Source organism: Apus apus, chromosome 1 (assembly GCF_020740795.1).
Source record: "Apus apus isolate bApuApu2 chromosome 1, bApuApu2.pri.cur, whole genome shotgun sequence".
NCBI lineage: Eukaryota > Metazoa > Chordata > Aves > Apodiformes > Apodidae > Apus > Apus apus.
The window spans coordinates 141,868,389-141,894,950 of record NC_067282.1 but is presented as its reverse complement, the minus strand read 5'-3'; the positions used below and the strand labels follow the sequence as shown (position 1 = coordinate 141,894,950).

Below are 26,562 nucleotides of genomic sequence, written 5' to 3'. Positions count from 1 at the left end.
ACTGACGAAACCCTGTAAAGAGACAACATGTTTTGAAGTCTTTCAGTCATGGCTCAATTTTTTTAATTTTTGTATTTTAAAAGCAGTTGCTAAACATAGATTTTGGGATTTCAGTAGAGTAGCTAAGAGGAAATATCTATGGCCTACATAGTACAAGTCAGAGTACATTATCTAATGACCCCCAGTTGCCTCTGAAATTCTCTGAAACCATTCTGAATTCTCGTAATTGTTGATAAATTCTATTTGGTAGAAAGCATCCATGACTCCTGATGAAGAAACTATTATAATTGTTTCAGGCAAGTTCTTTGCCCAGAAAGCCACTACTTAGTGACTAAAGTTCTGAGTTATTGACCAACATCTGACTTTTCTCTTCCTGATTAACACTGTGAAAAGTGTGGTGGTGAGTGAAATCCCACGATGCTGCGATGCTGCTGATGCATTTAAATTGTGTCGGCGTTCTGACCTTGGTTTGGCACAAATGTTACACTTGTGGCCTTGGCTCCATAATTTCCTTCCTCCCACAAACTGGAAAAAGATGGGAAGTTAATCATGTTGTTGTCCATCAATACCTTCCGTATTCAGTGTGTTGTACTGGCATACTTGTAATTGTTGGGTAGAAGAGGGCTGTCCTTGAATGACCTGCTTTCTTCAGGTCCCAAAGAACAGAACTGCCAGGAAGCTTGTCTGCCCTGTAAGCATTCTGCTCTGAAATACACACAGTGTCCTTCCTTGCACAAACAGGACCTTTGTGGAGTAGTCTGTATTTGCCAGTTGGCACAGTGAGTGAAGTCTTGCTGGTAAAGTTCTAAATGTTATGGAATCCATATGTTAAAGATATTTATGCTTCAATCCCTTTGTCTATAGAGCCTATCAATACCTCCACTTCCTGATGAACGTGAGGGAGAACTATTTTTAGGGTGTAGTTTGGGTGGGTTTTTTTTGAGACCTGCCATGATTTCTCTTTCCCCAAACAATGTAACAATATCTTTTATTTCTGTTCTGTAGACCATACTGTAAAATTTATCTAGCGAAAATATGACTGCAGGTTGAGTTGACCAAGTGTTAAGATCTTTGAAGAGTTTTCTGTTAAGGCAGTGAAGAAGTGATCTGTTCTGTCTTCATAGTTTCTTCATGGATTTTTTGGTTATTTTTTTCCTCATTTTTAAAAATTGATCGGTATGGTGGCTAGTTGCTGAGGTTTTAATGCATTTGTTAAAATAAACCATGAGTGTAAAGGAAATAGGTGGAATGACTGCTTTTAGAACTACAAAATCCCTCTGGCCAGAAACACAAAGGAAAGATTATTCTAAGGACAAGCAGGAAAATTACAGGGGTTGCAATACCACTTATTTTCTTCTCTGTGCATTTCACTGTTTGTCTAATTACTGTTAACTGCAACATAGGAAGAAATAGCTGTTCTGTGGAAGCTACATTGGAAGCTACTATGGGAGCCATAACTTTTATTTTTCTCTTAGTGGTGTAAAGCAGTTATTTTTTTCAGACATGAAAGAAAATAGGTTTTGCTGGAAAATCACTGTGTATGTGAAAAAATGTGTTAGGTGTGTCTGTCTTCTTGAAACAGGAAGAAATTATCTGAATTGTATCTCTTCTCATGAAGAATAGCTTTGCTTACTGTAATCAGTGCAAAACCTCTGAATTTTCTAATCTGTCTGTTTAGCTTTCATCATCTTGTCCTGTTGATATATTAATTGGATCACAACGGAATAGTGTAATCCACATCACTGTTGCTGTTAAAGCACGTACTTACTGCTCACAAGTCTAAGGTCCTGGAGTGGATATCATACTGATTCATAGGAAATAAAATAGTCTTGGAAGGCATGGGGATTAAAGCAGTTTTCCATTAGGACTTTTTATTAAGCATCCCTGTTGATGACATGTTTACATAAAGAATTATCCATTGCCATGTTCAAGAGTAACAAGCCAAATAACACTACTCTGGTGTCATTACCTGCAGCAGTGAAAAAGACAAAAATACTATGAAGTCACATGCAACGGTTCTTTTAAGTGGTTCTTACACATACATGTCACCAAAGTTGACTGGGAAAAGATTACAAGACAAAATCAGGTGCTACAGTGAGCAGCTTTTCAAGGAAAGAATGAGCTATATTGAGAAAGCAAAAGCAAGACTTCTCACTTCAAATTCTGGAGCAAACAGCTATTTATCTATTACACACTTATCTATGTTGTATAGCACTGCAATAGAAAAATAGCTGGAACAGTAGGACAGGAGGCCTCCTGCAGGAGGCTTGTCTTTTAGCATCCTGCTTTCCAGTGTCAGATTTTATAATAGTTTACATCACATGGTTAATTGTGCTGTCTGTCATCTTTTGAAGGAAGTAATCCAGATTTTAAGATAAAGAAGTTTTCTGGATTCTTTAGTATGCCAAAGAGAATTTGATGCAGTAGGAAGTAATAAAAAAGCCCAAAACTGTAAACCTTATTTCCGCACAGTGAAGTGGCTTAGTGATTAGATGATTACAGGCTGGTGGCATGAGTCCAGATAAAAGTCAGCTGTGAATGTCCATGTGTCAGTGTAGCAACTGAAGTGTAGCCTTATAAAATCAAAGTAAAAACAAAATAATAAATCTGAGGGGATTATTTCAGTCTTTTTTTCCAGAGGCCTAAACTTACATTAAACAGAACACAACAACCAAGAAATATTTTAAACATACTATCCTACTATAGGAAAAGGACAGAGAATCTTGCATAGAAAGTTAAGTAACAGGAGACTTAGGACACTAATCAGTAATTGTTAAAAAAAAAAAAAAAGAGCATAGTACTTAGTTACAGGCATATAGTCTATAGTACCTGTAGGTTTTTCAGTATATTGTTATACACAGCATCATATACTGTGTCTCCAAGAAGCTGTGTATCTGAGAACTGAGAAAGTGCCTGAGCAGTCAGAAGAAATTTCTCTGGAAGTGTCACTGGCTCTTTAGTTTCATACATTCAGAAGACTGAGTTCTTCATTCTGCCACCATGCTGGTCATTAACCACATCAGGAAATGAGAAAAATTTCAAGCATGTCGAGTCAGCAATGGTTAGTTTAAGCTCAGTGGAACCAAATACATAATGCTTAAAGAAATTTCCAATTAAATTTCCTTGGTCATCTCTAAAATATAACAACCTCTAATAGTTGCTTTCTGTGTAATGTTTCCTTTAATTCTAATTAGAGCAAACATGGCTTTATGGAATTGTTTACATTTAAAAGTTCTCTGCTTGCAGGAGTTGTCTTTTCCTTGTGAGTGAAGAGAAGTAAGGTAACTTAGAGATGATAGAGAATGGAAGAAATGAAGGCATCAGACTTTGTTGGGTGCTGATGAGCAGGGCACAAAACAGAACTCTGGCTTTCCTTAAAACAGGTCACTGGCATAGTCTTTCAGATTTGCTTTAGGTGTAGTGATTGTCAGAGCTTTGTTCCTCTGTTTGAAGTGGAATCCATAGCTTTTCTTTCAAAGATCATCTTTTCTTGCCTCATTTCACAGCATCTTAACAAAGAAAAATTATCCACAGCTGTACATCATCTCAGAACTCTCCCTTTTCTGCAGGCTCACCTGATCTGATTTCTTTCCTATTACCTGCTGAAATTAATTTAATTATGTAAAACATTGATGAGTTGCCTTTCTTTATGTGTTATTGCTCTGTTTTCAGTACATGTATTCACAAAGCAAATTTTCCTGTGGGGATTGAAATTGAGATAGCATTAGGAATACACATGACTGGCTATAGCACTAGGGAGGATGTTTGTATGCCAACAGTATTCTGTGAATTCTGAACAGTGCTCCAAGTCAAATATGCTGAGAGATTTGCTTTTTTCAGAAATAACAAAAAGAAGGCTTTTTGCTATTTGAAACATCACATTTTTAAGAAAATGTTTTAAAGCATGTCTTTCTGTTAATAAATCCCAATGTTAACAAAATACCTAATGTGTCATCATCAGAAGATGAACTGAAATTATCATTCAAACTTCATGCAACATTAAACATTTTCACTAACCCCTATGTGTCACATCGTGTTTAGTCAAAGGAATAAAATCTGAAGGTTATTTTTCTTCTTTAATGGCTAACTGCTGTGAAAAAAATTATCCCCTCAAATGGCTATATTTTTATTTCTCTTAAAACTCTCAAGGCCAAGTAAGTATATGGACAGACAGTGAAGTTATGTGTTCATGATAAAAAATAGTCTTGGTGCAAATTTCTGTAACTGACAGTACCGAATGCTTTCGCAGATCCTGGAGACAGCAATAATGCAATAGTTTACAGAGAACTCAGTTGGACAGGAAACCTTCTTAAAAGGTTACTGAAAAGGATGAAGAGCTCAGTAGCTTCTTTTCCTCCTTTTTTACTGATGGGGACTCCTCTCAGATCCCAAAGCATAGTGTCAGCGTCTGATGGAGTGAACCATTACCCGCAGAAGTAGAAGACCAAGTTACAGACCATTTATACAAATTAGAAATATGCAGGTTGATGGAATCAGATCAGATGCCTACAAGGTTGGTGAGGGAGCCAGCTGATGTCATAGCAAGGTCTCTTTCTATCAACTTCAAAAGCTCATGCATGGCTGTCAGGGTTAGTTCCTCAAGACTGACAAGCAAGGCACCCATCTTCAAGTAGGATGAGAATGAAGAACCAGGGAGTTGTAGGCCAGTCAGCATAACTTTATGTGACCGGAAGTTTTTGAAGCAGTTCCTCCTGAAAGCCTTCTCCAAACATCTGAAGGACAAGCAAGTGATAGGGAATAGCCGGTATGGATATACAAGGACAAATCATGCCTGACCAACCTGATTGCCTTCAGTGATGAGATGGCTTAGAGGGGAATCAACACTGTTTAATGTCTTTTTAATTATGTGGATGATGAGATGCAGTACACCTCCAAAAACTTCATGGATGATAGCAAACTGAAGGGAGTGGTTATGGGGAGTATGTGCCAGAGGGCAGGACTCCTATTTAGGGCGACTTTGACGGGCTGACAAAAAGAACTGGCAGAAACCTTATGAAGTTAAATAAGGGCAAGTGTAAAGCTCTGCAGCTTGGGTTGAATAGCCCATGCATCTGTACCAGCTGAGTGCTAACTGGTTAGAAGGCTGGTTTATAAAGAAGGACCAAGAGGTGGCTGAGGACAATTTGAACTTGAGTCAACAGTATCACCTTACTGGGGAGAAAGCCAAATGCGTATTGGGCTATGTTAGTAGAAGCACAGCTAGCAGGTCAAGAGGAGTGGTTGTTTCCCTCTAGTTGGCACTTGTGAAGCTGCAACTGTAGTATGGTCTAGTTTGGGGCTTCCATGTAGAAGAAAGACATTGGGATAATGGAGTGAGTCCAGCAGGTCAGCCGGCGAGATAACTAAGTGCTACAGCACATGACATACAAGGAGGCTTGGAGAGAACTGTTTCAGGGCATCTCCTGTCATACATTTTCTTTCAGTTCCTTTAGTCTGCATTGTGGGTTTTTTTGTAGTTTTTGTGGGGTTTTTTGTTTTGTTTTTAAAAAGTGTATTCCGTTTAATTTTTTAATTTTCAACAGATAGGATTCTTGGTTTTGCTGGATATGCCTGAAATCCTCAGGTAATTGTACCGAATAAATAACAGTATTAATCTTGTTAATTTATAACCAACTACTAGATAGATGTATACATTCACTTCACTCTTCATTGAGTAATTTTTCACTGTACATAGGTAATACCAGCAGAATATATTAACCACATCACCTAAAGACCTGAACAAACAGTTTAGAAATAGGTCTTTTTTACTTTTTCAGTATTTGACATGTCAAAATACTTTAAAGGATTGATACCCCATTAGTGAACATAAGATATCTTTTAGCATCACTTGGTTGCTCCTTGTTCTTTTCTCCTTGCACAGAAAATCTTTGTCTGTTTCATAATTTCCTTTTAGGCCATCCTATGTGAAAAAATTTGGGAGAAAGCACTAAATGAAGTTACTAGTAAAAACCTTATTAGGCTACCGCAAAATGATACTTTATATGGCAAAACTGGCCACTGACTTGGAATGTGAAAAAATGTTTGGTGCATTTGGATTACAACACTTATGTAATACCTGCAATATGCTATGTAATTTTTTTCTTCAAGGAAGTGTTTCATTATAACATCTCTCCTTCAAAGGAACTATTTACTACATTATAAGAAATAGGCATAGTTTTTGTAGAGACTGTGCAGCGGCTTTATAGAGGGGTTATCAGCAAGATGTAAATAATTGTTGTTCCTTACTTGTTAGTTTATGACATGCCTTCTTCCCCTTCTCGTATCTCTTGCTTCCAGCACAGGTGACACATCTTAAAATGTAATATGCAGATGTCTTTACTCCAAGAGATGGGCCTTGACATACAGTTTTTGACAGTTTCTTTCCTTTGATTACGTATTTCCGTGTTCTTTTTGAGTATGCTTGGATCACATTAACAAATTACAGTTGAAATGTAGCTGCAAGGGTCTGCATTGTGTTTTTAAGTGCTTAAATCTTCACACATCATTATAACTTCGGGTAGAACCTTATAGTGTGAACAAAAGCTAAACATTTGAAAGATCATTTCAAAGTATTACTGTGTTGGTTAATGCTAAATAGAAGGGCTAAATACATACTGTTTCCAACTTATTCTAATTTTTCTCCTAAATTATGTTGTGAAGCTTCTGATAGTGTAATATGTTTTGCTTAAATTACCTACCCTTAGTTGTACAGGTACATCACACTCTTGTTGAAAGCATTAAATGTTCCTAAAAATTGCTTCTTTTCTCTCAATATAAAGAAGCAGCAGATCTGCAGACTCCGAACCATTCTCAGTATCAAGCCTAAGTTTATTCTCCTCAGAATAAACACCTGCTGAGGCAAAAAAAAAAAACAACTAAAATTGCCGTATGGTAGCTGCAGTTCATATGCCATCCAAACCGGACTGGTGCCATCCTTCAGTCTCTTTGTGCACCCAAAGATTTCCTCAGTTCTTGTAAAACTGAAACTCAGCACCACCAGTGAGGATTTCTTGATATTCTTGTGCCCTTGTCTTGGGAAGTCCAGAAGCAGCCTTGGTGTCAGTGCTGCTGGATTCAGGAAGAATGGGCTGTGTGTAAAGTCCTGGAAGGTCTTTTTTGCAGATATCTCCAAGGAAAATCTAATCTTGAGCCAAGAGAATCATAGAATGGTTAAAGTTGGAAGGCACCTTAAAGATCATCATGTTCCAACCTGAGTTTCATTAAAGCAACAAGTCTTTTAAATTTTTTAATTATTTTAAAGGGTCTGTACACTGCTACATTCTTCCTTATACCTATCTGCACAAGCAGAATGCAGTCAACAACAAAAAACCCCTTAAACCTTTAAAGGAGTTTCAGCTGATTTCTGGAAAATTCCAGAGAGGACGGAATCTTGTAATAGTGGAGGATGCTTTTGAGTTATAGATAGATAACATTTATTTCTAAGTAGAAAGGTACTGGAATTCACAGAATCACAGAATCACCAAGGCTGGAAAAGACCTTTAAGATCATCAAGTCCAGCCTATGACCTAACACCACCACACTGGCTAGACCATGGCACTAAGTGCCACATCCAGTCTTTCCTTGAACACATCCAGGGACGGTGCCTCCACCGCTTCTCCAGGAAGTCCATTACAATGTCTAATCACCCTCTCTGTGAGGAAGTACTTCTTAATATCCAACATAAACATCCCCTGGAGCAGCTTAAGGCCATGCCCTCTTGTTGATAGTTGCCTGGAAAAAGAGCCCATCCCCCACCTGACTACAACCTCCCTTCAGGTAGTTGAAGAGAGTGATAAGGTCCCCCCCTGAGTCTCCTCTTCTCCAGGCTTGAACAACCCCAACTCCCCCAGCCTATCCCTATGAGACTTTCCCTCTCTCTTTGTCTTTCTGTGTTCTGTTTTGATCATATCCTCAGTAATTCCTTACTAGATTTTCAATACTGGTTATATCTCTCAACTTGCAGTGTATGTCTTCATATAAAAAAGGCAGATAAAATTTATAGAAAGCATACAAGATTCCTGTTAGAAATATTTTTCTTTATAGTAAAGGCTGTAGTTTCTTGATTTTTCCTAATGATTATGAGTGTTCCCCAATTACGTGGAAGATTGATTCATTGAAGGGAAGCAGAAAAGATCTCAGTGACAGGCTACATCAAGGCAGTTCCCCTGATAGGGGGAATCAGCTCAATTAAAATCTTAATTTTGCCTCATTTGTCTCAAGGTCACCATATAAAAAGTAGTTCACTGGAGTAGTATAACTGTCTAGATAAAGAATTGATCTACCTCAGCAGATAATCCAAAGTAGAGATAATTTAATTAACGAACTTTGTGATCACTGGGGATATTAGCGAGAGTGTATTTCAGTCATCTGAAGCATGAGGCATCTCATCACTGGGTATTTTTTTTTCTGTTCTCCTTCAGGGTATATGAAAAATATACTTTTTTTCAAAACACTCATGAACATACACGCTGGTTCTGTAGCAGATGCACTGACTGTGAAACAGTAGAAATCCCTCCTCAAAAGCATAAGCCAATAACCTTGTAAATGCACATTACCAAGGCTATTACAGAAACCTGTGATGAAGAGATACTCGTGTTGTTTGCAGCACTCACTGAGTTTTCCAGAAACCCAGTGGCATTTATTTGCTCAATGTGCAAACTATTCCTAGCTGTATCCTGGAGTCCTACAGCTGACACACTGAGCAGACAGTATTACAGCTATATCAAAGAAGGAAGAGCTAAGCCATCTGCACCATTTAGACAGCCTGTTCAGCCCTATATGTGGTATATTTATTACAAATAATGCTGCTGTCCCCTATTTTCCAGGCAGTCAGAAGTCTGTAACAAATCATCTCAGTAGGCACTCTTCATATTAACCTGATGTGAGCTGTCAAAGCCAGTGCTACAGAATGTACTTCAGAAGAGGAAATACCTCTTAATAAATCTCTTTGCTAAGCACCCAAAAGAAATATGCCAAACATGCCAGTCTGAGAGACATTGTGGTCTGCATTCCTGACAAGAAACACTCTCACCCAGTGGATACCAACATAGAGCTGTGTGCTTCCCATCTCTGATTCTCATGATAATGAAGATGCTGTAGCAAGGTACAGTTTGATGAGCATGGTACCATTGCTTTCCAATCAACTCCATCCTTTTGCATACTTTTCCCAGTACAGTCTCTGGGTATGGCCAACTTGGGATCAGATTTGGTTCAGCTACTTTATAGCTAACAGCCTGGGTGCTTTTCCACTCACATCTATGGAGAAAATATTTTTGAAAGATTCTTCTTAAAAACAATTTTGGTTTTAAGGAGATAATCTAAATTATATAAGATATTTATTTGGGCATTTCAGCAACATAAAATAATCAGGCTTTTAGCCCTGAAATGGACTGGTTTACATTTTTTCAGAATGGTCCTGCTAGTATCCCTGTCCACACCTAATTTTCTTAGAGCAAGATTCTTGATGTTCTCATGCACGTTTTTCTTTTATATCAGGAATCCTCTTGCACTCAGTTGGTACAATCTCTGTATATTCTTATTTGTCCTTTGCAACTGCTAAGTTTAGTAACTTTTACTGAAGACTGGATTTTCAGTAGCTGTCTTCTTGAAAGCATAAGACTTGATTCTTTAACATGCAGATTTTCCAAAATGTCAAGATAGTATTCAACTTATCCCAAATTTCTGCTGATCTTTAGATGACTTTTCTCTCTTGATAGCTTATTCAGTATATGCTGTAAAGCAAATGTAAGCTACGCTAGCCTGGTTGTTAAATGCTTTGCTTTTAAAATGTTGTTCTCCTTACATTATATTTCATGTTTTGTTTTGTTTCAATGACTGATTTTCGCATTTGATTTTTCCTATTGGTTGTATCAGGCATTATTCTAGAAGGAATGAAAAGATCGTATACCCATATGAAAGAAAACAACTACTATATTTTGGTTTGTTTTCTTTTCTGGCTAATGGGACTGCATGTAAAAGAGACATGTGTGATCTTGGATCACAAACATAACCTCTGAAACCTCAATAAAATGCCATTCATAAGGAAGATTTTTATTACTGTTTAGAAAATACTGTTTTCAGCCAAATGGTGCAGGTCTCTTGAGCAGAGGGTGTCTCACTGTGTGTGATCTGTTCACGGGGCAGTTGGCTCGTGCATTCAAGTTAAAGGTAAAAAGAACAGCACCTTTGGGACTTTTTCCCACACTGTTAGGGCCAAATTCAACTAACCCAGCATGTTGCAAGGACAAGGAATCCACATTGAGGCTTAATCAGCCATTTTATAAATGTCTTTTTTGGCTTTGCATCTGTTTGCTTATTTAACAAAAGGAGAAGAAAAAATACAGCAGAACAAACTTATTTGTTGAACTACTGAATGCTTTATTAAAATCCTTAAAACATTAGTATTTTTCTTAGCAAAGGAACATCCATATCATTATCTTACAGATTTATGTCAGAGTTCACCTTCAGTTTTTATTTTTAATGCTCTTGGCTTCAAACTAAAGGTTTAAAGATTTTATTGTTAAAGGTTTCTTTTCTAGTTCAGTCGCCATCAGCTTTCAAAAATAATTACAGAACTTGACATACAATTAATTTTATATTTAATTTCTTTATCCCAATTTCAAATTTTGTGAAATTATGGTGATGTATTCATTATTTTCATTACAAAACTTGTCTCCTAGTAAATAGATTCTGAAAATTCAAATAGCTGGGAAGCTGCATATTGATTTTATTAGGGTTTTTTTTAGCTGCACATTAGTGGGGTGAACAGGTGTAGTGGATTATAACTACAAAACTGGAATTATAGATAAGTGAAAACATTAGGTGCTATGGATGTTTACCCGAAGTTTTTAGAGTGTCTTGGATTTAGTATGTTGTATCTGGCCCTAACCAAACCTTCGGTTTGCTTAATTTGATATCTATCTCACGAGGAAAGGTTGAGAGAGCTGGGACTGTTTAGCCTGGAGAGGAGAAGACTGAGAAGAGATCTTACCAATGTCTGTAAATACCTGAAGGGTGGGTGCAAGGGGAGTGGAGCCGGTTTCTTTTCAGTATTTCCTAGGGATGGGGCAATGGGCACAAGCTGGAACACAGGAAGTTCCATCTGAACATGAGGAAAAACTTAGGTACTTTGAGGGTGACAGAGGAACAGGCTACTCAGAGAGCCTGTGGAGTCTCCTCCTCTGGAGATACTCAAGACCTGCCTGAATGCTGCACTGAGTAATGTGCAATCCTGCTTTAGTGGGGGAGTTGGACTAGGTGATCTCTAGAGGACCCTTCCAACTCTGACAAGTCTGTGATATGGACTCATTGCACTAAAGCAAACAAACTTCTGTCAATCTCTGCTGCGAATCCCTCAGATCTAGCCAGTTGGTCAAGTTAGTCTTTTCCCCCAATTATTTTGAGAATATGAAGACAACAGCACTTGACTTCGCCATTGTTTGTGTGTAATTGGGCTATTGCATCATGACTGGAGTATAGCTTGGTTTATTCTGGTTTTGTTCAATCAAGCAACTGAAGGAAAAAAAGAAACCTATTTTCCCTGGAATACATTACTTTGATAGTGTGTAGAGCATACATTTGAAACATGTGCTTCTCATCTTTAGTTAGCTTTCTCCTTCTGTTTATGTATTTATTACGTACCTTTCTCTAAATTCACTATTGATGCTGCATCATTTCAGTCTTTCATAAGGAAATTTGTTTCCATAAATGCGTGTTCCCTACCAAGTGCTGAGAAATAACATTTCACATTGGAAGCACCTGTAGCATTCAGATTTAATGCATGTGGTTTTGATTATATTTCTTGGTCTTCTGCTAGACTGAATCAGAGAGATTAATACAATAAGTTAATTTCTTTTTTTTTATTACATGGTTTATGACCAAATGTGGGAGGTTGTTGTGTTTGACAGTTGTAAGATTTTTCTTTGGAGCACCTTGGGCCTGAGTTTGAAGCCCTTTAGTTACTCACATGGATAATTCTTCACATCAAGGCAAGAAGACAACCAGTGTAAAGTTGAGATCTACTTATAGCGTTTGACTTCCACACCTCCTGATTCAGAAATTCTTAGGCTCCTGCTCCTAAAATTTGGGGCAAGCTGTTTTCCCATAGCCTCTCTAGTATTCATCCCTTGCCCCCTGCAGTGCTGATCTGAACACACACTGTTTTTAAGCATCAAAGTTTCCTAGTTTCAGGAAATGAAGTCCACTCTCCACATCTCTTAAAGCCACTGTGGGACTTCTCGTCTCACATACAGCAGACCAGTTAAAATTTCAGAGTTTGTTAATGTTTTCATTGGCATATGTTACCTTGTCATACAAGTGGCACAGAACAGCAAGGAACAGCGTAATAAAATGATGAGAGATTGTGGGAGGAGAGGCTCACAACCCAAAGAGGTAACTGAGTGCTAGAGTTTGCCACTGCTGTGTCCGAACAAAAGCAACTCATTGAAAGGATGTTGATTAGTCTTTTTTAGCTCAGATACATTGTGCAACAGAGGTGGTAATATTAAACCAACCTGTTTAAAAAATGCGTAGTTAAATTCTTGTTTCTTTTTCTTAGTAACTTAATGCACCATCTTTTTACCTTAGTACTATGTTGAGGAATAGTGACAAGCTACCTAAGAAGCCCAGCAAAGCAAAGGAAGAAGCCCATATAATACTTACTGTTCTAAAAAAATAAATCCAGCCTGACCCTTATTTTTCAATGCATAAGATAGGTAACTTTGTTCAGCCTTTGGCAGCTTTCCTTTGACTGTCAGTCAGACACCCAGTTGTGGTGATGGGACAGTGTGATGTGGTCAGTCTTGTTTCCTTCATCACTTACTTAACTTCCTTTCATTGCTTTCTTCTTCTTGAGGTTAAGCAATTAGACTTTCCAAATGCTGCCATTATTCTCTGTGGTTTGGTGATCAACCACTGGTAAGGTAAAGTGAATTTTGAGCTACTAAAAGCTAAAGTAAAACGATTCAAAACAGGGGTTTTTCTTATTTCCAAAACAAATTAGCATTTTTGGGAAAAGTCTCTCCTTGGCTTCCTTCTGCTATAATTCCCAGAATATAAATGTTTTTCTTTGTTTACTAAAACTACAAAGAAATCCACCCCAAAATCCAACAACTCAGCTATGTCTCACTGTGTTTATGATCCTTTACATTTATAAGTTAAGGTTAAGGATATGGCTGGCAAAAATATTTGGTGGGGCAGACCTTAAAAACAAAGAAGTAATTAAGGAAAGGGTGGGGATAATGTAGTAAGCTAGACACTTTCCTATGAGTTTTAAATTAACCCAGCTCAGATCACTTGTATCCTGTTGTGTTAATGTTGGGGGTTTTTGCAGTAAAAATTGTCTTTTTCTCACCCATCTAATCATTAAGGAACCAGACTGGTAATAAAGGTCTTAGCAGACCACAAATTTAGCAGATTGTGTTCTGCCTTCCAGAATTTTTTCCCATTGTAGTGTGGTTTGCGTTCTGACCTAATTGCTGTAGTATTATAGTCTTTCAGATATGGGATGGAATACTTCAGTTTGCTGATTTTTGCCATCTGTCTAGTCTGCTCCTCCCTATGGGAGGGTTGTAGATATGAGTCTTCTGCTTTAGAAGTGTCTAAAGTAGCAAATCCAACAAGTAGAGCAAAGTGTCCTTGGTCTCTCAGCACTAACTATAAACATCCAGGTGTTATCAGTCCACTAGCTGGAAAACTTGTGTGCTGCTTAAAAGAGAGTTCACTGAAGGAAAAAAAAAAAAAATTAAAAAGAAAATGGGCTTCATCTCGGCCATATTATACATTATAGAATCTAACATTAAGTAATACAAGGCACATTTACAGTTTTCAAGAAAATAATATTTTACTTAATTGCCTACAATTTTTTTTGCAGTATTTTTCAGTAGTGTTGGTTATTTCATCAGTTTAACTTAGGTTGAGGAGCAAAGTGTCCTTGAAAGCAAATGAAGTTCATCTGTCCATCAGGATTAGTAGTTGCAGCAACAGGGGACTGTCCTGTGGGTGGTGGTAATGCTACGTCAATGAATGCTTGAGCTAAACAATCTTCTGACATGGCTGACTGACAGAAAGAACTATTTTCTGAGTACATAAGTCAGATGAAAACAACAGGCTGTTTCTATAGCTGTGCACAAGATCTGTGTGCCTTTTCCTAGTGTGTATGTTCAGTAGGTAGAATATAATATGTATGTATACATTTTATCTTGAGGGGAAGCTTCTGTGGTGGCTTGAATTAGTTGTAAATATATCCTCAGTTTTTTGTAAAAACACTGTTTTGTGCTAGGTGTATAACTGTGAAGGAGAAATATATTAAAATATAATTACAAAATTCAAATTAAATTATGCATATTTTCCGTTAGTATTTTGTCACCTTTTATTATATAAGAACATCTGAAATTATGTCGGAAAAGATAACCAGATGAGGATGTTAGCTTAGATTACATCAAGATGTAGCATGAAAAACCATACAAGGTAAGAATTAACAGCTGTATATGCTGATGTGCATTACAGTAAAAGATAATGAGATTATTATTAAAATGGAAAAAAAATAGTGTTAGTACAGAAAATATTAACTTCATAAATGCCTTAATAAATAGTAGGGCCTGTAAATCAATTAGTCTTATTAGGATGGAAACCTCTTCTAAAAGACTCACAGGTGATAAAGGGACTTTCCACTTTTCAGGAATTCTTCATGATTCACTGATTTTCTATTGCTTATATTTTCCTTCCTATTTTAAAATTATTTTAAAATGTGAAATCTTTTAATTTGAAAGTTTTTATTCCTTACTCTGGTTATTTTCATTCATTCTCCATGGTGTTCAGCTGTATTTCATGACTGGAAATTCAAGAATTTCAGAGAGAAGTGGGGAGGTGTGAGTTTTTTGAATTGGTGCAGCTTTGTTTTATTAGAAAAAAAAGAATAAAGTCATAGACATTAATAATTCTTTTCAGTGTCCATATTGAGAAATTTTTTTTTTTTTTTGACAGGCATATGGCTTAAATTGAGCACCCAAAATCAAAGAATATGAAATGATTAATTCTGAAAATTGTGGCCCCTCTTTAGTTGAAAGACTTGGGGGGTTATTTTTTTAAGTCAGAAGCCTGATTTTGGTACCACTTCCTTTTCTGTCATATACTCCATTGTAATAATACTTGGCACAATATATTGTGAAATGGAGAAATATTCTAAGCAATTGAAAAGATTTTTTTTACTTTTGAGTACTAAATTTTTTAGGATCCGTACTGCAAAAAAAAAAAAGTTATTATCTGAAAATTGCTATTGAAATGCGAAAGAAATTGTTATTTCCAAAAATAGTGAGATTCGTCACTGTACTTTAGCATAATGAAGATTCTCATTCAATTTTTCTTCTTTAATATGTGACTAGAACATTTTTTATTATTTGATTTGAGGGCAACTCTGAGAATAAACATATTCTGAGATTAAGTAGTTCTGCTTTTGTTTTGTTATTGTTTCTCTTGATTATAGTGATACCCTTCTTTAAAGCTTTGTCTCATTGAACGTGAACTGCCTCTTCAATTTTTATTAGAATCACCAGTATTCTTTTTTTCTCTAGTCCCATTTTTAAAAGATATTTTGGTGGGAATATGTATCTATAGCAATATTTAGTGCTCTGTATCTCTCAGAATGTAATGTACTTTTTTAATGATGAGAATTCCACGTACACATTGCACGTTGGTTTTTACTCATTGGATGTGCATGCTAATGCTAGAAAACACTCATAAATCTCTAAGCTCTTGCCATCATTGTAATTATTTCATTCGCTTTTTCCTACATTTAATCTTGTGCAGTTTTTTCAGTTTTAGTAAGAGTACTCTTACAGATGAAGGATTTGTTTGAAACCTCACTATAACTATGTCAGGGTTATGTGCTATCCATACTTGTAATTACATTCACAGGAGTTAAAAGAACATTCAGTTTACAAAATGAAGCTCTCAAACTAAGGGGATTCCAGCACACTTTCTCCCCCACCCCCTGCAGTCCTAATTAGCTTCCTTGTGCCCGTATATTACTACAAAACTTTATTTTCCTCTTGTCTGTCTCCTTGTAGAATGTATCAGTTGTAGTGTGCTTACCTGAAAATTTTCAAGGACTCTGAGCTTGTACAGCTAAACTTTTTACACAATTATTGGCATGAAGTATTGTAAAAGTGAGATTGATCATTTGGTACCATGGGCATTGAGATAAGATGAGATGTACTTTCATGCAACAAATGACTGCAAGCCTTTTAGATTTATAGATTTAAAGTTTTGCATTAGCTTTTCAGTTTATATAGTTACACAGTTGGGCAAAATTTAGGTAATGCCTTAGATACGTGTGTCATTTGAAAGTTTTATTGCCCAGCTTCTGTTGCTTTTTCACATCAAAGGTACAGAGTGATAGTTGTTTCCTGCATGTGAATTGAAGTTTCCAAACAGTATAGCAATGATAAGCTTTGATCTGAGTTTTACAAATACTCGCTAATTTCAAGACTTCCATCTTTTATACTGCTTTGAAAAGCTTGAGTTTGTCTCAGAATATCTACTTGGTATATTAGAAAGACATTAATTTTGTTTCAAACATTAAAAGGTGGATGTCAATAGTATGTACCCTTATAACTCCTTTCTTTGAAATACATATTTTGTTCAAAAGAGATTTGGGCTATGTGGGAGATTATCTACTTCAGACGTATTTGATAAGACTTGTCGCTTTATTAATATCTAACCAGTAGATTACAATAACACAGACCAGTTTTCCAACAGGTGAATTTAGGTTTGGAAGTTTATAAAAAATAATTCCCTAAGATTAGTCGCATAAGTCACTTAAGAATTCTCATGTGAAATGGTATGTGTTTGCCTTACATGTTTTCCTTTTCTGCATTAACTTATCTGTACTTGCTATGCATTGTACAAGCTGAGTCAGTGCCAACATAATATTTCCAATAAGTTGTTTAATCACTGAACAAGTCAGCTTTCAAACTGGGCAGTGAGCCCATTGCCAGCGTGCAGCGCTGGGTTAGAACAACTTAAATGTTATACTGGTTGTGCTTAAAAAGCATCCTGACTCAAATCAGCTGTAACTGTTGGACAAGGCAGTTAAATACACTATTAGTTCTTTAACATAATCAGAAAAGGACTTTGCTTTTTTCCTAGGTCTCTGGAGATCATCAGCACTTTTTTGTTTAGCACCAAGGAAAATGTGCTGTCTTTGCAATTTTCCTAGCTGCAGTTGGCTTACAGTGCAAAAAGTAGAGCTCAGTGTTGAACCTACATATATTTGGAAGAACTCAAAGCACTGATTAGCCATATGCCCCATAATCTGAATGTATATATCACAAAGAGATATGTTCTTGATCATACTTTTGTTATGAGTTCTGAAGAAAATATTAAAGCAATCGGAGTTGTTTGTGATCTATTCTGAAAGTATCTCTGAAATACAGAAGAAACATTCTTCCCTCTCTGTGTGGATAACATACCAGATAGGAAGCTAGTATATCATTCTGCTTTCTAAACAGTAAATTAAAGAGCTGTCTCTACTACTTGCATGATGTTTGGGGAAATCTTGCGACCAAAGAATCTGTCTTTTATTCCAAAATCCAAACTCCAAATATAATTATGGAGAAAAGGGCTGAGGAAGCACAGCTAGCCTGTTTTGTTTTGATTGGACTAAAAGTTTAGACTTAAGTTCTGTGTGGTCAGGAGGCTGAGATTAAAGGGTCTGTAATTAGATTCAATACTCCATGTGTCTTAATGCCCAGAAAGGCCAAACCCTGTCTGCAGGCAATGGTAGTTGCCAGGATCTTCAAAAATAATTCATAGATGCAAGTGAAAAGGAAATTATGCACGCTTTCTGAAACAGTTTGTTCTTACTTGCTCTATCTTGTTTCTGAAAAAAAAGAAAGGTTAGGAAATCCCTCAAAATATCTAGTAAACAAGTAGAACTTGACATTGAAAAGAAATAGTTTTACTTGTGAAAAGAGGTTGCCTAGGTCTTGAATGTAGTCCTCTATATTCAAGTCATGTTTCACTATTTTTTTCATTCTGATCCTCCTGTTTTCCTTACATTAAATATAGTGGTACCCAAAGCAAAATAGGCTATTAGATAAAACAGATGTCTGGGTTTTTTATATGTACAAGTGTGTCTGAACAGAGAAAATTTTTCTACATAGTCACAAGGGGGCAGCTGCATCTTTTAATTAATTGTATATACCAAATAGTAATTATGTTGTTTTTTCAGAAGTTTCCATGTTTAGAGGAATGGTAATGAGCAAAACAAAGTGGGGTTTTGGCTGTATTAACAGTTAGGGGTAATGCTTGAGAATGAATTTGGTGTTGGTGACCTTCTGCAAACAGTGATTATACTTGAGGGTTCCACTTTTCCCCAGTCCAGGTGCCCAGTGCTGGGGCTGGATGGAAGTGAAGTGTCCTTCAGACTGCACTCTGAGTGCTCTTCTCTTTTACAGGCAAGTTAAAGATCAGAACAAGAAAGTAGCAAATCTGAAGCATAAAGAGCAAGTGGAGAAAAAGAAGAGTGCACAGATGCTGGAGGAGGCCAGGAGACGAGAGGATAATCTCAATGACAGCTCCCAACAGCTTCAGGTAACATGGGAATTGAAATAAAGGAACGTGGCCTAACAGCCAGGCTTAGCTACCTCACTCTCTGCTGTACCTCCTGATCCATTTTCACAGCTCTTACCTAAGAAATTTGTTACTGATTGTTTGAAAGGACACATGTATCCCAGAGCACTGCAAAGAAAGCGAAGTCTCTCAGTTGCCGTTGTAGTTTACCCCCTATTCATAAAAGGGAAAAATAGTTTTCACTGTCAACTCAATTATGAATTGCAGCATTGAAATAATTTTATCATTTTGGTATTGACATTGGTGATATATCTTTCTTTGCTGGTCTTCTAACAGCCTTTTCTTTAGTGGTTGTGTGTATTTTCCCAGCTGGCTTTACCTTAGAGTGGTGCATTTTCTTCAGTGAAGTAAGTACTCTTATATCCATGGAAAATTTTCATGGGGTATCTGGAGGACCCTGTTTTCTGTGTTTATTCCTCCTTGTTTGGCAGAGAAACCTTACTCTACCTCATGAATTCTTGGTATCCTTACTTGTCAATTTGGTTTATTTCTGAAATGATAACATGCTCCTGCCCCACAGAATTGGCTGGTTACTTCAAATCTACCTAGGCATATGAAAGTCATTGGTATGAATGCAAGTTCAATATTTCTCAGTGTTCTGTATGTTGATACAAGCTGTAGATGGTTTATCAAACAGTAAGTTTTCAAGTGCTGTCATAAGAATGTTAAACTATTGCCATGAAAGAAATCAAAGATGCCATGGTACTAAATGAGGAGATAATAAGATATTTTGCCTGTGATTTTCTTAGTTTACAGAAATAGTGAAAGTAAACATGGCAATCATGGAAACAGTAATCTACCCTTGAGGTCTTTCAAAATTATTTAAAAAATCTTTATAAAGCCTTGTCCTAGGTGTTTTCTTTTGTTATCATAGGTTAAATCCTGTTTCTTGCTACCAGCTGCAAGAAACTTAAGAGCTTAATAGGTCTACACTGAAAACACAGAATAAATCCTAATAGTTCACTAGCAAAGAGAAATCCCCTTAATAATTTAAGCAAATAATTCCTTACTCTGTGGAATTCCAGGGGGATGGTTTCAACTCTCTAAGAACTTCTGAAAGAACCACAGTTACATATGTCCATGTGAAATGCTCTCAGATGCACCAGTATTTAGTTTTCCCCCTCAATTCCAGTCCTGTATGTGCAAGGCATTGAAATAGTTAAGTTCCAAGTGTATGAAAATGATTTCATAACTGCAGATGTTTATAAAAGGCTGGGGTGTGGGATTTCTACATCTGCTAATGGGTTTTGTGGCTGTAATGCTACAGCAATCCACAAGGCTCTCGTTTTGTGGCAGATTAAGTTTAAATAACACAATCTTCCTTGTATTAGCTCAATCGTTTTAAAAATTCCTAAAGCTAATACAATATTTGGTTAGATTTCTAATCTGCATTTGATTAAATCTGTATTTTAAGTTTGAAAAGATAAGTGGTAGTTGACATTTGCCTTACAGTTATGTGCATGGTATATTTATTGAATTACACCATTCCACAAGACCATCTTCTTTGGTTTTGTGTAGCACTTTCAGATTTTAAACGCAATGGCTCTTTTTCTGACTTTCTCCCCACAATTATTCTTTCCCTTTTCATTTTTCTTTCTTTTACATAAACGGAATGCATTAGGAAAAAGTCTGCCATTGTTTTCTGTCAGCTCCTATTTGCATACTAAAGTTGCTCTTTTAGTTTGTTTGTTTTAAGAAACAGTTATGTAATGAGTTTGTGTGACTAGACATAGCAATGAACACACAGTGATATTCTGGTTGCTGATAACTTTAAATTGTGTTAAAAGTATTTAATACCAGTTTCTGATAGTTCAAAGAGATTGTACAGCTTTGGTGGCAGCAGTGAGGCAGCTTTTTGCTCAGAAGTTATGTGGAAGAAGTAGTTGTGTTGGAGTTCTTTAAGAATGTATAGCTGTTCCTATAATGTCCTATCCAATCTTACCAAGTGCTTTAGCAGGAGAGAGATCATAGATCTAAAACTATTAATAACATAGCATAATTTTACTCTAAATATTTCCTTATTTTAAATTTCAAAGTAACCAACATACGCCTAGGAACAAGAAACAAAAAATACCAGTTGTCTCTTTTTTAAGGAAGCAAATTTGTTTGATAATTTTTTTCTCCAGTGTTACTTTGCTATAGTTTGGTGGTCTAATAGGGAAGCTAAAATTCGGAGCAAAAATGTCAAAGTGTGTAATTTTATTATCTTTACATTTTTGCATTCAGGTTTTCCAAGTAGAGATGTAAGCAGTACTCACTTTTTCCACTTTGTTTATGTTGTGTTTAATTCTGCACTGGTATCTGTTGCTTTCTACATAATTATATGAAGGTATTTCTGAGATCAAAACCAGACTTTGTTAAAAGCATGTAAGAATTTAGGATTGAAGGGGCACGTGATAGTCAACATTGAAATGTGTAAGTTATCATCATATTAATATTACTTGATTTTCCCTAGTGTGTTTCCTACTTTTTTGAACCTAATTGTCCTCTTTGGGTGGGCTCAGTTTTCGAGAGTCTTTCCCCATATTCAACAGAAGGCTGAAGGCAGTGCTTTCATTCACAGATGAAAAAGGTCTGTATGCTCTAATGAAAATATCAGACTAAGGTAAAATATGGAGTGTTTAATGGCAAGTGACAGGTTCAATAAAAACTCTTTCCTTTAGAAGAGCCCTCTGCTTATAGCCTCCCTCTCTCAAAGACTGCAACGTTTTGGTTTCCTGGAAGTAAAATTTACCCAGGGCCATGTTTCAATGTGTTAGTTATGGAGACTTGTCTTCTCCATAGACTCTAAAGGGCATTGCCTTCTAATTGATTGGAAAAAATAATAGTAAATAAACATGAGAGGAACGTTAAATTTTAAAACTTTTTTTTTGCAACCATTGTTGGCTTTGGGGTCAGGACACACAAGCACCAATTTCAGCTGATTTTGGTCTTGGTGGTTTTGGCTGTAATTAATAATAAGATATTATGAAATGCTTAAAAATATATGATCTGCATGTTCTTCGGTTGACCGTCTGCAATCCAGTCAAATAAACACTCTCCCAAGCACATACTCCACTCCTCCTCACTCTGTTCCTAACAGGCATGTGGTTTCTTTCTTCCTGAGTCCAGTAACAAAATGTTCGTTTATTCAGAGAGCTCTGATGATGGAAATTTGGTATTTTGGGGAGTGGGGGAAGAACGAAAACCATAATGTCTCAATTCTAGTGAGATGGATAAATGGCTTTCCAAATTCGTCTTTTCCTCCTGGGTTCCCTTAAACCACAACTCTCCAGAGATCTGAGAGGTTAACGAGTGTCTGGTCTATAAGCAGGATAAAAAAACAAGCTGTTGAGCTAGAGTAGAAAGGTTGTCTCCTGTAAAAAGGAATTGATATCCTGTCTTATCCCAGAAAGGTAACATTTACTGAAATGTCAAGATATTTTAATGGATACTTGGAACTGACATCTGGAAGGTAGTATGCATATTTTCTTGTCCTATCACTCAAGCATCTTCCAAAGTTTTTAGGAGGCATTTTCAGAATATTTTGTGGCATAGAGTTGTCTACTGTGTTGTGTGGCTGTGATTGCTGCTGACAAACTGTATATCCAGCAGCTGTGCAAAATATATTTGAATGCTTTAATGAACAACTGTAAAACCAAGTAAAATTATGATTTTTTTCTTCTTTGTCCACACTCAAGTTTAGATAATTTTATGTGTAGCTCCTAATCCATGAATTACAAATGCAAGCATATGTTATTTGTTCCTTGTGATTATTTAATTCTTTTCTCATATTGAGCATTAAATGGGAAAATTATCCTTCTAGTGGAAAGAACTGCATTTTCAATGTGCAATTTTTTGTTCAACAGTACTTCTACTGGTATTCAAACAAAGCTCAGTGAAATAGATAGCCAAATACCTTCTCGTCAAATGAAACTTCTGAGTTTATTAAATATCAGGAACTATTTGTTATGAGGCACGATAGCATGTACACACAGTCAATATGAACATTAAAAAATCTGAAATACCCAAGTGAAGCCCGGTACATAGGGTGTTAAATTACTGAGGAATTTCCTCTTGACATGCTATGATTGGATTTTGAGGGCAGGGTGGCTGAAGCTTTTTCTGCTGATCTGCTGTTGCTAATACCATGCCATGATGAAGATGATGGTTTGTTATCTTTCGGTTGTTCCTATAGGCAGATTGTGCTCCCCTAATTAATCTACGCCCTTGCTTTTGGACAGTGTGTATAAAGCTTCTGAAGAAATGGTTAGATTTAAAGAAAAGCTCTCCAAACTTAATGGTCAGTGTTTCCTCCATAACGTTCTAGGCATCATCAGCTTTGAAGCAAATTGGTGTTGTGGTAGTCAAACGGGGTAACATATTTTCCTGGGATAAGTGTACTTCAAGTGCTCAGTTCCTGGCTAGTTCCTCTTCCGTACAGACCACTGCCATATCAGATTCCAGCCTTGCCTGCCAGCTGAGTGGAATGTACTTTCTTTTTCCCTTGGATAGCACAGCTCAACATGCTAAGGCCCATGAAACTGTTGGTTACTCCATTTCAGCCTGGTAGAAATCTGTTCTTTTGTGTCATCTTGCATCTGTAGGATGTATTCCAGACAGCAGTCTTGACATATCAGACCTGTATTTTCTCATTGAGCCCAAATCCGACTTCGGGAATTATTCAGATCAAAATGTTCTTTCTTTGTCCATTCCTCTCCTAGTACTTTTTAGACATTAATTACATCAGACGTTTTGGCCTTCCCATCCTGGATCATTGCTTGTGCTGCCTTGTAGGTGTTATTGTTCCTCGAGCCTGACTCGGTCCCATTATTTCCTATGCAGGTGGCTATAATTTCACTATGGAGTGTATTCAGTCCTCCTTGTGTCCTCTATGACATAACTCATTACATAAATCACTAAAAGGATATTAATTCACTTTACAATTAACTTGTTAAGAAATGTATTAGCATTTTTGAGGGGGTGACTTTTTCTTCTCAGTCACCAGATTATTCCAAAGTTCACCACAAAGGATGAAACTTAACATTGGTACATGTTCTTCATAATTAAACTAAAAGTGATTCTGAGTTCAGGAATTGTACAGTCTGTCTTTCGGTATTACACAGGACTTCTGTTAATGAAAATGCAGCAGGTATGAACGAATACAGGATCTAAAGAACAATCATACTTCATAAAAAATCTAAATGGAATAAATGTATGCAAATTATTCCTCCTATTTTATTTGAGCTAGGTTGCAGTGGTACTCGGTAGGTAGTTTTGGGATCAACTGACCCTGCAACCCTTTCTCAGAGAAATTCTGTGAGAGCTGACTAGGCATTAGAAAACAGGATATACATATGCAGTGGAGAGTTTAATATGCATTGTGATTTATTTGTAATGTAACATTCTAGTAAGAATTTAAATTTCCATCAGCTTTTACAATATTTTACAGAAAATAAGACAGAAGTTGCGTTCTATACTTTCTTGGCTATGAATTTCAGCACAGTGTGTGCAGTTATCAAAGACACAAGGAAATATGTAATCCTGGCAGATGCCTGGAAGAAACTAGCTCTTCCTCTTATCATGTCATAACTCTCCCTGTCAAGAGAGCTTTTCCTAACTTTTCTGGATGTCTGGGAGAAGTTCAAAAAATCATGATCTTTTAGCTAGACTTTTTGTGACTTACAGTGACAGAAGTTTCTTGGAGATGGGTGTATTTCTTTGAATTTTAGCCTTTTTTTTGTGGGAGTTAGAAATTCACAATTGAGCATTCCTATAGACATCTACATAAATGAAGTAGGAAGTGTATGGATCATGAGTAAACAGCCTCACTTCATATTTTGAAATCTATGTGTGAAGTAATATAGAAGTTATAGACAATACTCAGGTATGGTATTATTCATTTGCAATGCATTCTAGTGCAAAAAAATATATAGGAATTTTCACAACATTTATACTTTAATAATTTTTATCATTTAACATCAGAGAAGCAGGACTAGAAAGAAATGCTAGTTCATTGAATAGTGGAGAAGTACTGCACAGTAGTAAACTACTGCAATAGTATGAAATAGTGATAGTATGAAATTACACGTAATCAGTGTTGCATGTTGAAGCAACAACAAAAACTACACATTTGAACATAAAAAATATTTGTCTCAAAAACAGATTCCTCTGTTGCTTTATTAATTTTCAGTTGTGTTATTAAAGAAAGGAAATGCATTTTTTAAGGGACTTGAACATCTCTCCTATGAAGAAAGGCTGAGAGAACTGGGGTTGTTTAGTCTTGAGAAGGCTGAGAGGGGATCTTATCAATGTCTATAAATATCTGAGGGGAGGGTGTCAACAGGGAGGGGCCAGCCTCTTTTTGGTGGTTCCCAGTAATAGGGCAAGGAACCATAGGTATAAGTTAGAACATAGGAAGTTCCACCTCAACATGAGGAGAAAGTTCTTTACTGTGAGGGTGACGGAGCACTGGGACAGGCTGCCCAGAGAGGTGGTGGAGTCTTCTCTGAAGACTTTAAAAACCCACCTAGGCACATTCCTGTGTGGCCTGCCCTAGGTGATCTTGCCTTGGCAGAAGTGTTGGACTAGGTGATCTCTAGAGGTCCCTTCCAACCCCTAAGATTCTATGATTCTATGATTTTTTTCTATCTAAAATAGAATACAGATTTCTAAATACCAAAATAAACACATAACCTTGTTCTTAGGTTTGATATGGCAGCTCTTATACAGACAGAATCTGTAATTTCTACATAATCATTTTTATGGCATGAAATATATTGTTAGGGAACTGGTGGTGTTTGACCAGAAGAGAGCACTCCTTACAGAATACTTGTTACTGTAACATTTACAGAAACTAAGCTTGAAGAGACTTGACATTTGGAATGCATAAGCATATTCCTGGATAGACACTTAACCATCTGCTCTATTTGTTTTCACTGTATGGTTTAGTTTGCCATACATTTATTATGTTCGGGTTAGACATAGTCACTGCCTTCACATCTTTAAAAAAGATGAACCATTTAACTCTGTCTTCTTATATAATGTAAAAATGCTCTGCAGTTTTGGATAGACAGCTGGAAAAATTTTGTGAAAGTCACTATTTACAACTAGCATTAGGCAGCCTCCCAATTATCCCAGTATTTCCTTAACTGCAAATTGAGATTTGTAGTGAGAGAAAGCCATTATATGGCCTGAGAGTTTTTAATAGAGGAAAGAGGACTTCCAACATCCTAACCTTTCTTTGTGATCCATCAGAAATACTATTCTCCAGACACGCTTTCACCCAGTCCTTTCTGCAGAAACATTAGGTGTCAGTGGAAGATGAAACTGGCTGTTTGTTGCCTGTTTGGCAAAGAGTAGAGTTGGTATCTTTATGATACACCAGAAACGAAGTACGGTAAAGAATGGACCTTAACCACTAGATCTTTTTTGCAAGGATTCCCCCCCCCCCGATTAGTATCTGAGTTTAAACTCCTTTCCTAAAAACTGTCAGAGAGATTAATGTAACTGTTGACAACATGGTGTGGTTCCTGTGAGGAGATCTCTCCTGAGAGTATAAAACATTGAGGGCCAGATTTAAGCTAAACAATAGCAGTACATTCAAGGGGAAGAACATCCTCTCTTTTCATTTTGGTGTCTTATTTCATGAGCCTAAGAAGTGGCAATAAATTAGCATTTTTTCCCTCTTCTGTTTTTTTTTTTTTTTCTCTTTCTCACAAGCTTTTTTTTTTAACTTGGTGTGTGTGTTGTTTCTAACTCATCTCTCCACAAGAATAAAAATGCCCAATGCTGCAACTAATTTCATAGTCTCATTGTTTAAGAAAATTGCTATTCTGCCTTATTCTTGTTTTCCCCAACAGAAAAGGAAGGGAAATGGGGTGATGGTGGGGACCTAAAGACAGACAGGATCCACAATGTATTTTACAAAAATACTACATATGAATTTTTTCT

The 26,562-nt window shown here is 36.6% G+C and overlaps 1 protein-coding gene across 4 annotated transcripts in view; it reads left to right on the top strand.

The window, feature by feature from the left end:
- ERC1 (ELKS/RAB6-interacting/CAST family member 1) overlaps nt 1-26,562 on the top strand; it is a 291,365-nt gene that overhangs the window by 139,117 nt on the left and 125,686 nt on the right. For all 4 annotated transcript variants that reach the window (XM_051633488.1, XM_051633479.1, XM_051633469.1 and 1 more), the window contains one exon: nt 18,456-18,591. In XM_051633488.1, the coding sequence (XP_051489448.1) occupies nt 18,456-18,591 (136 nt within the window). The remainder of the gene's footprint in view (nt 1-18,455; nt 18,592-26,562) is intronic.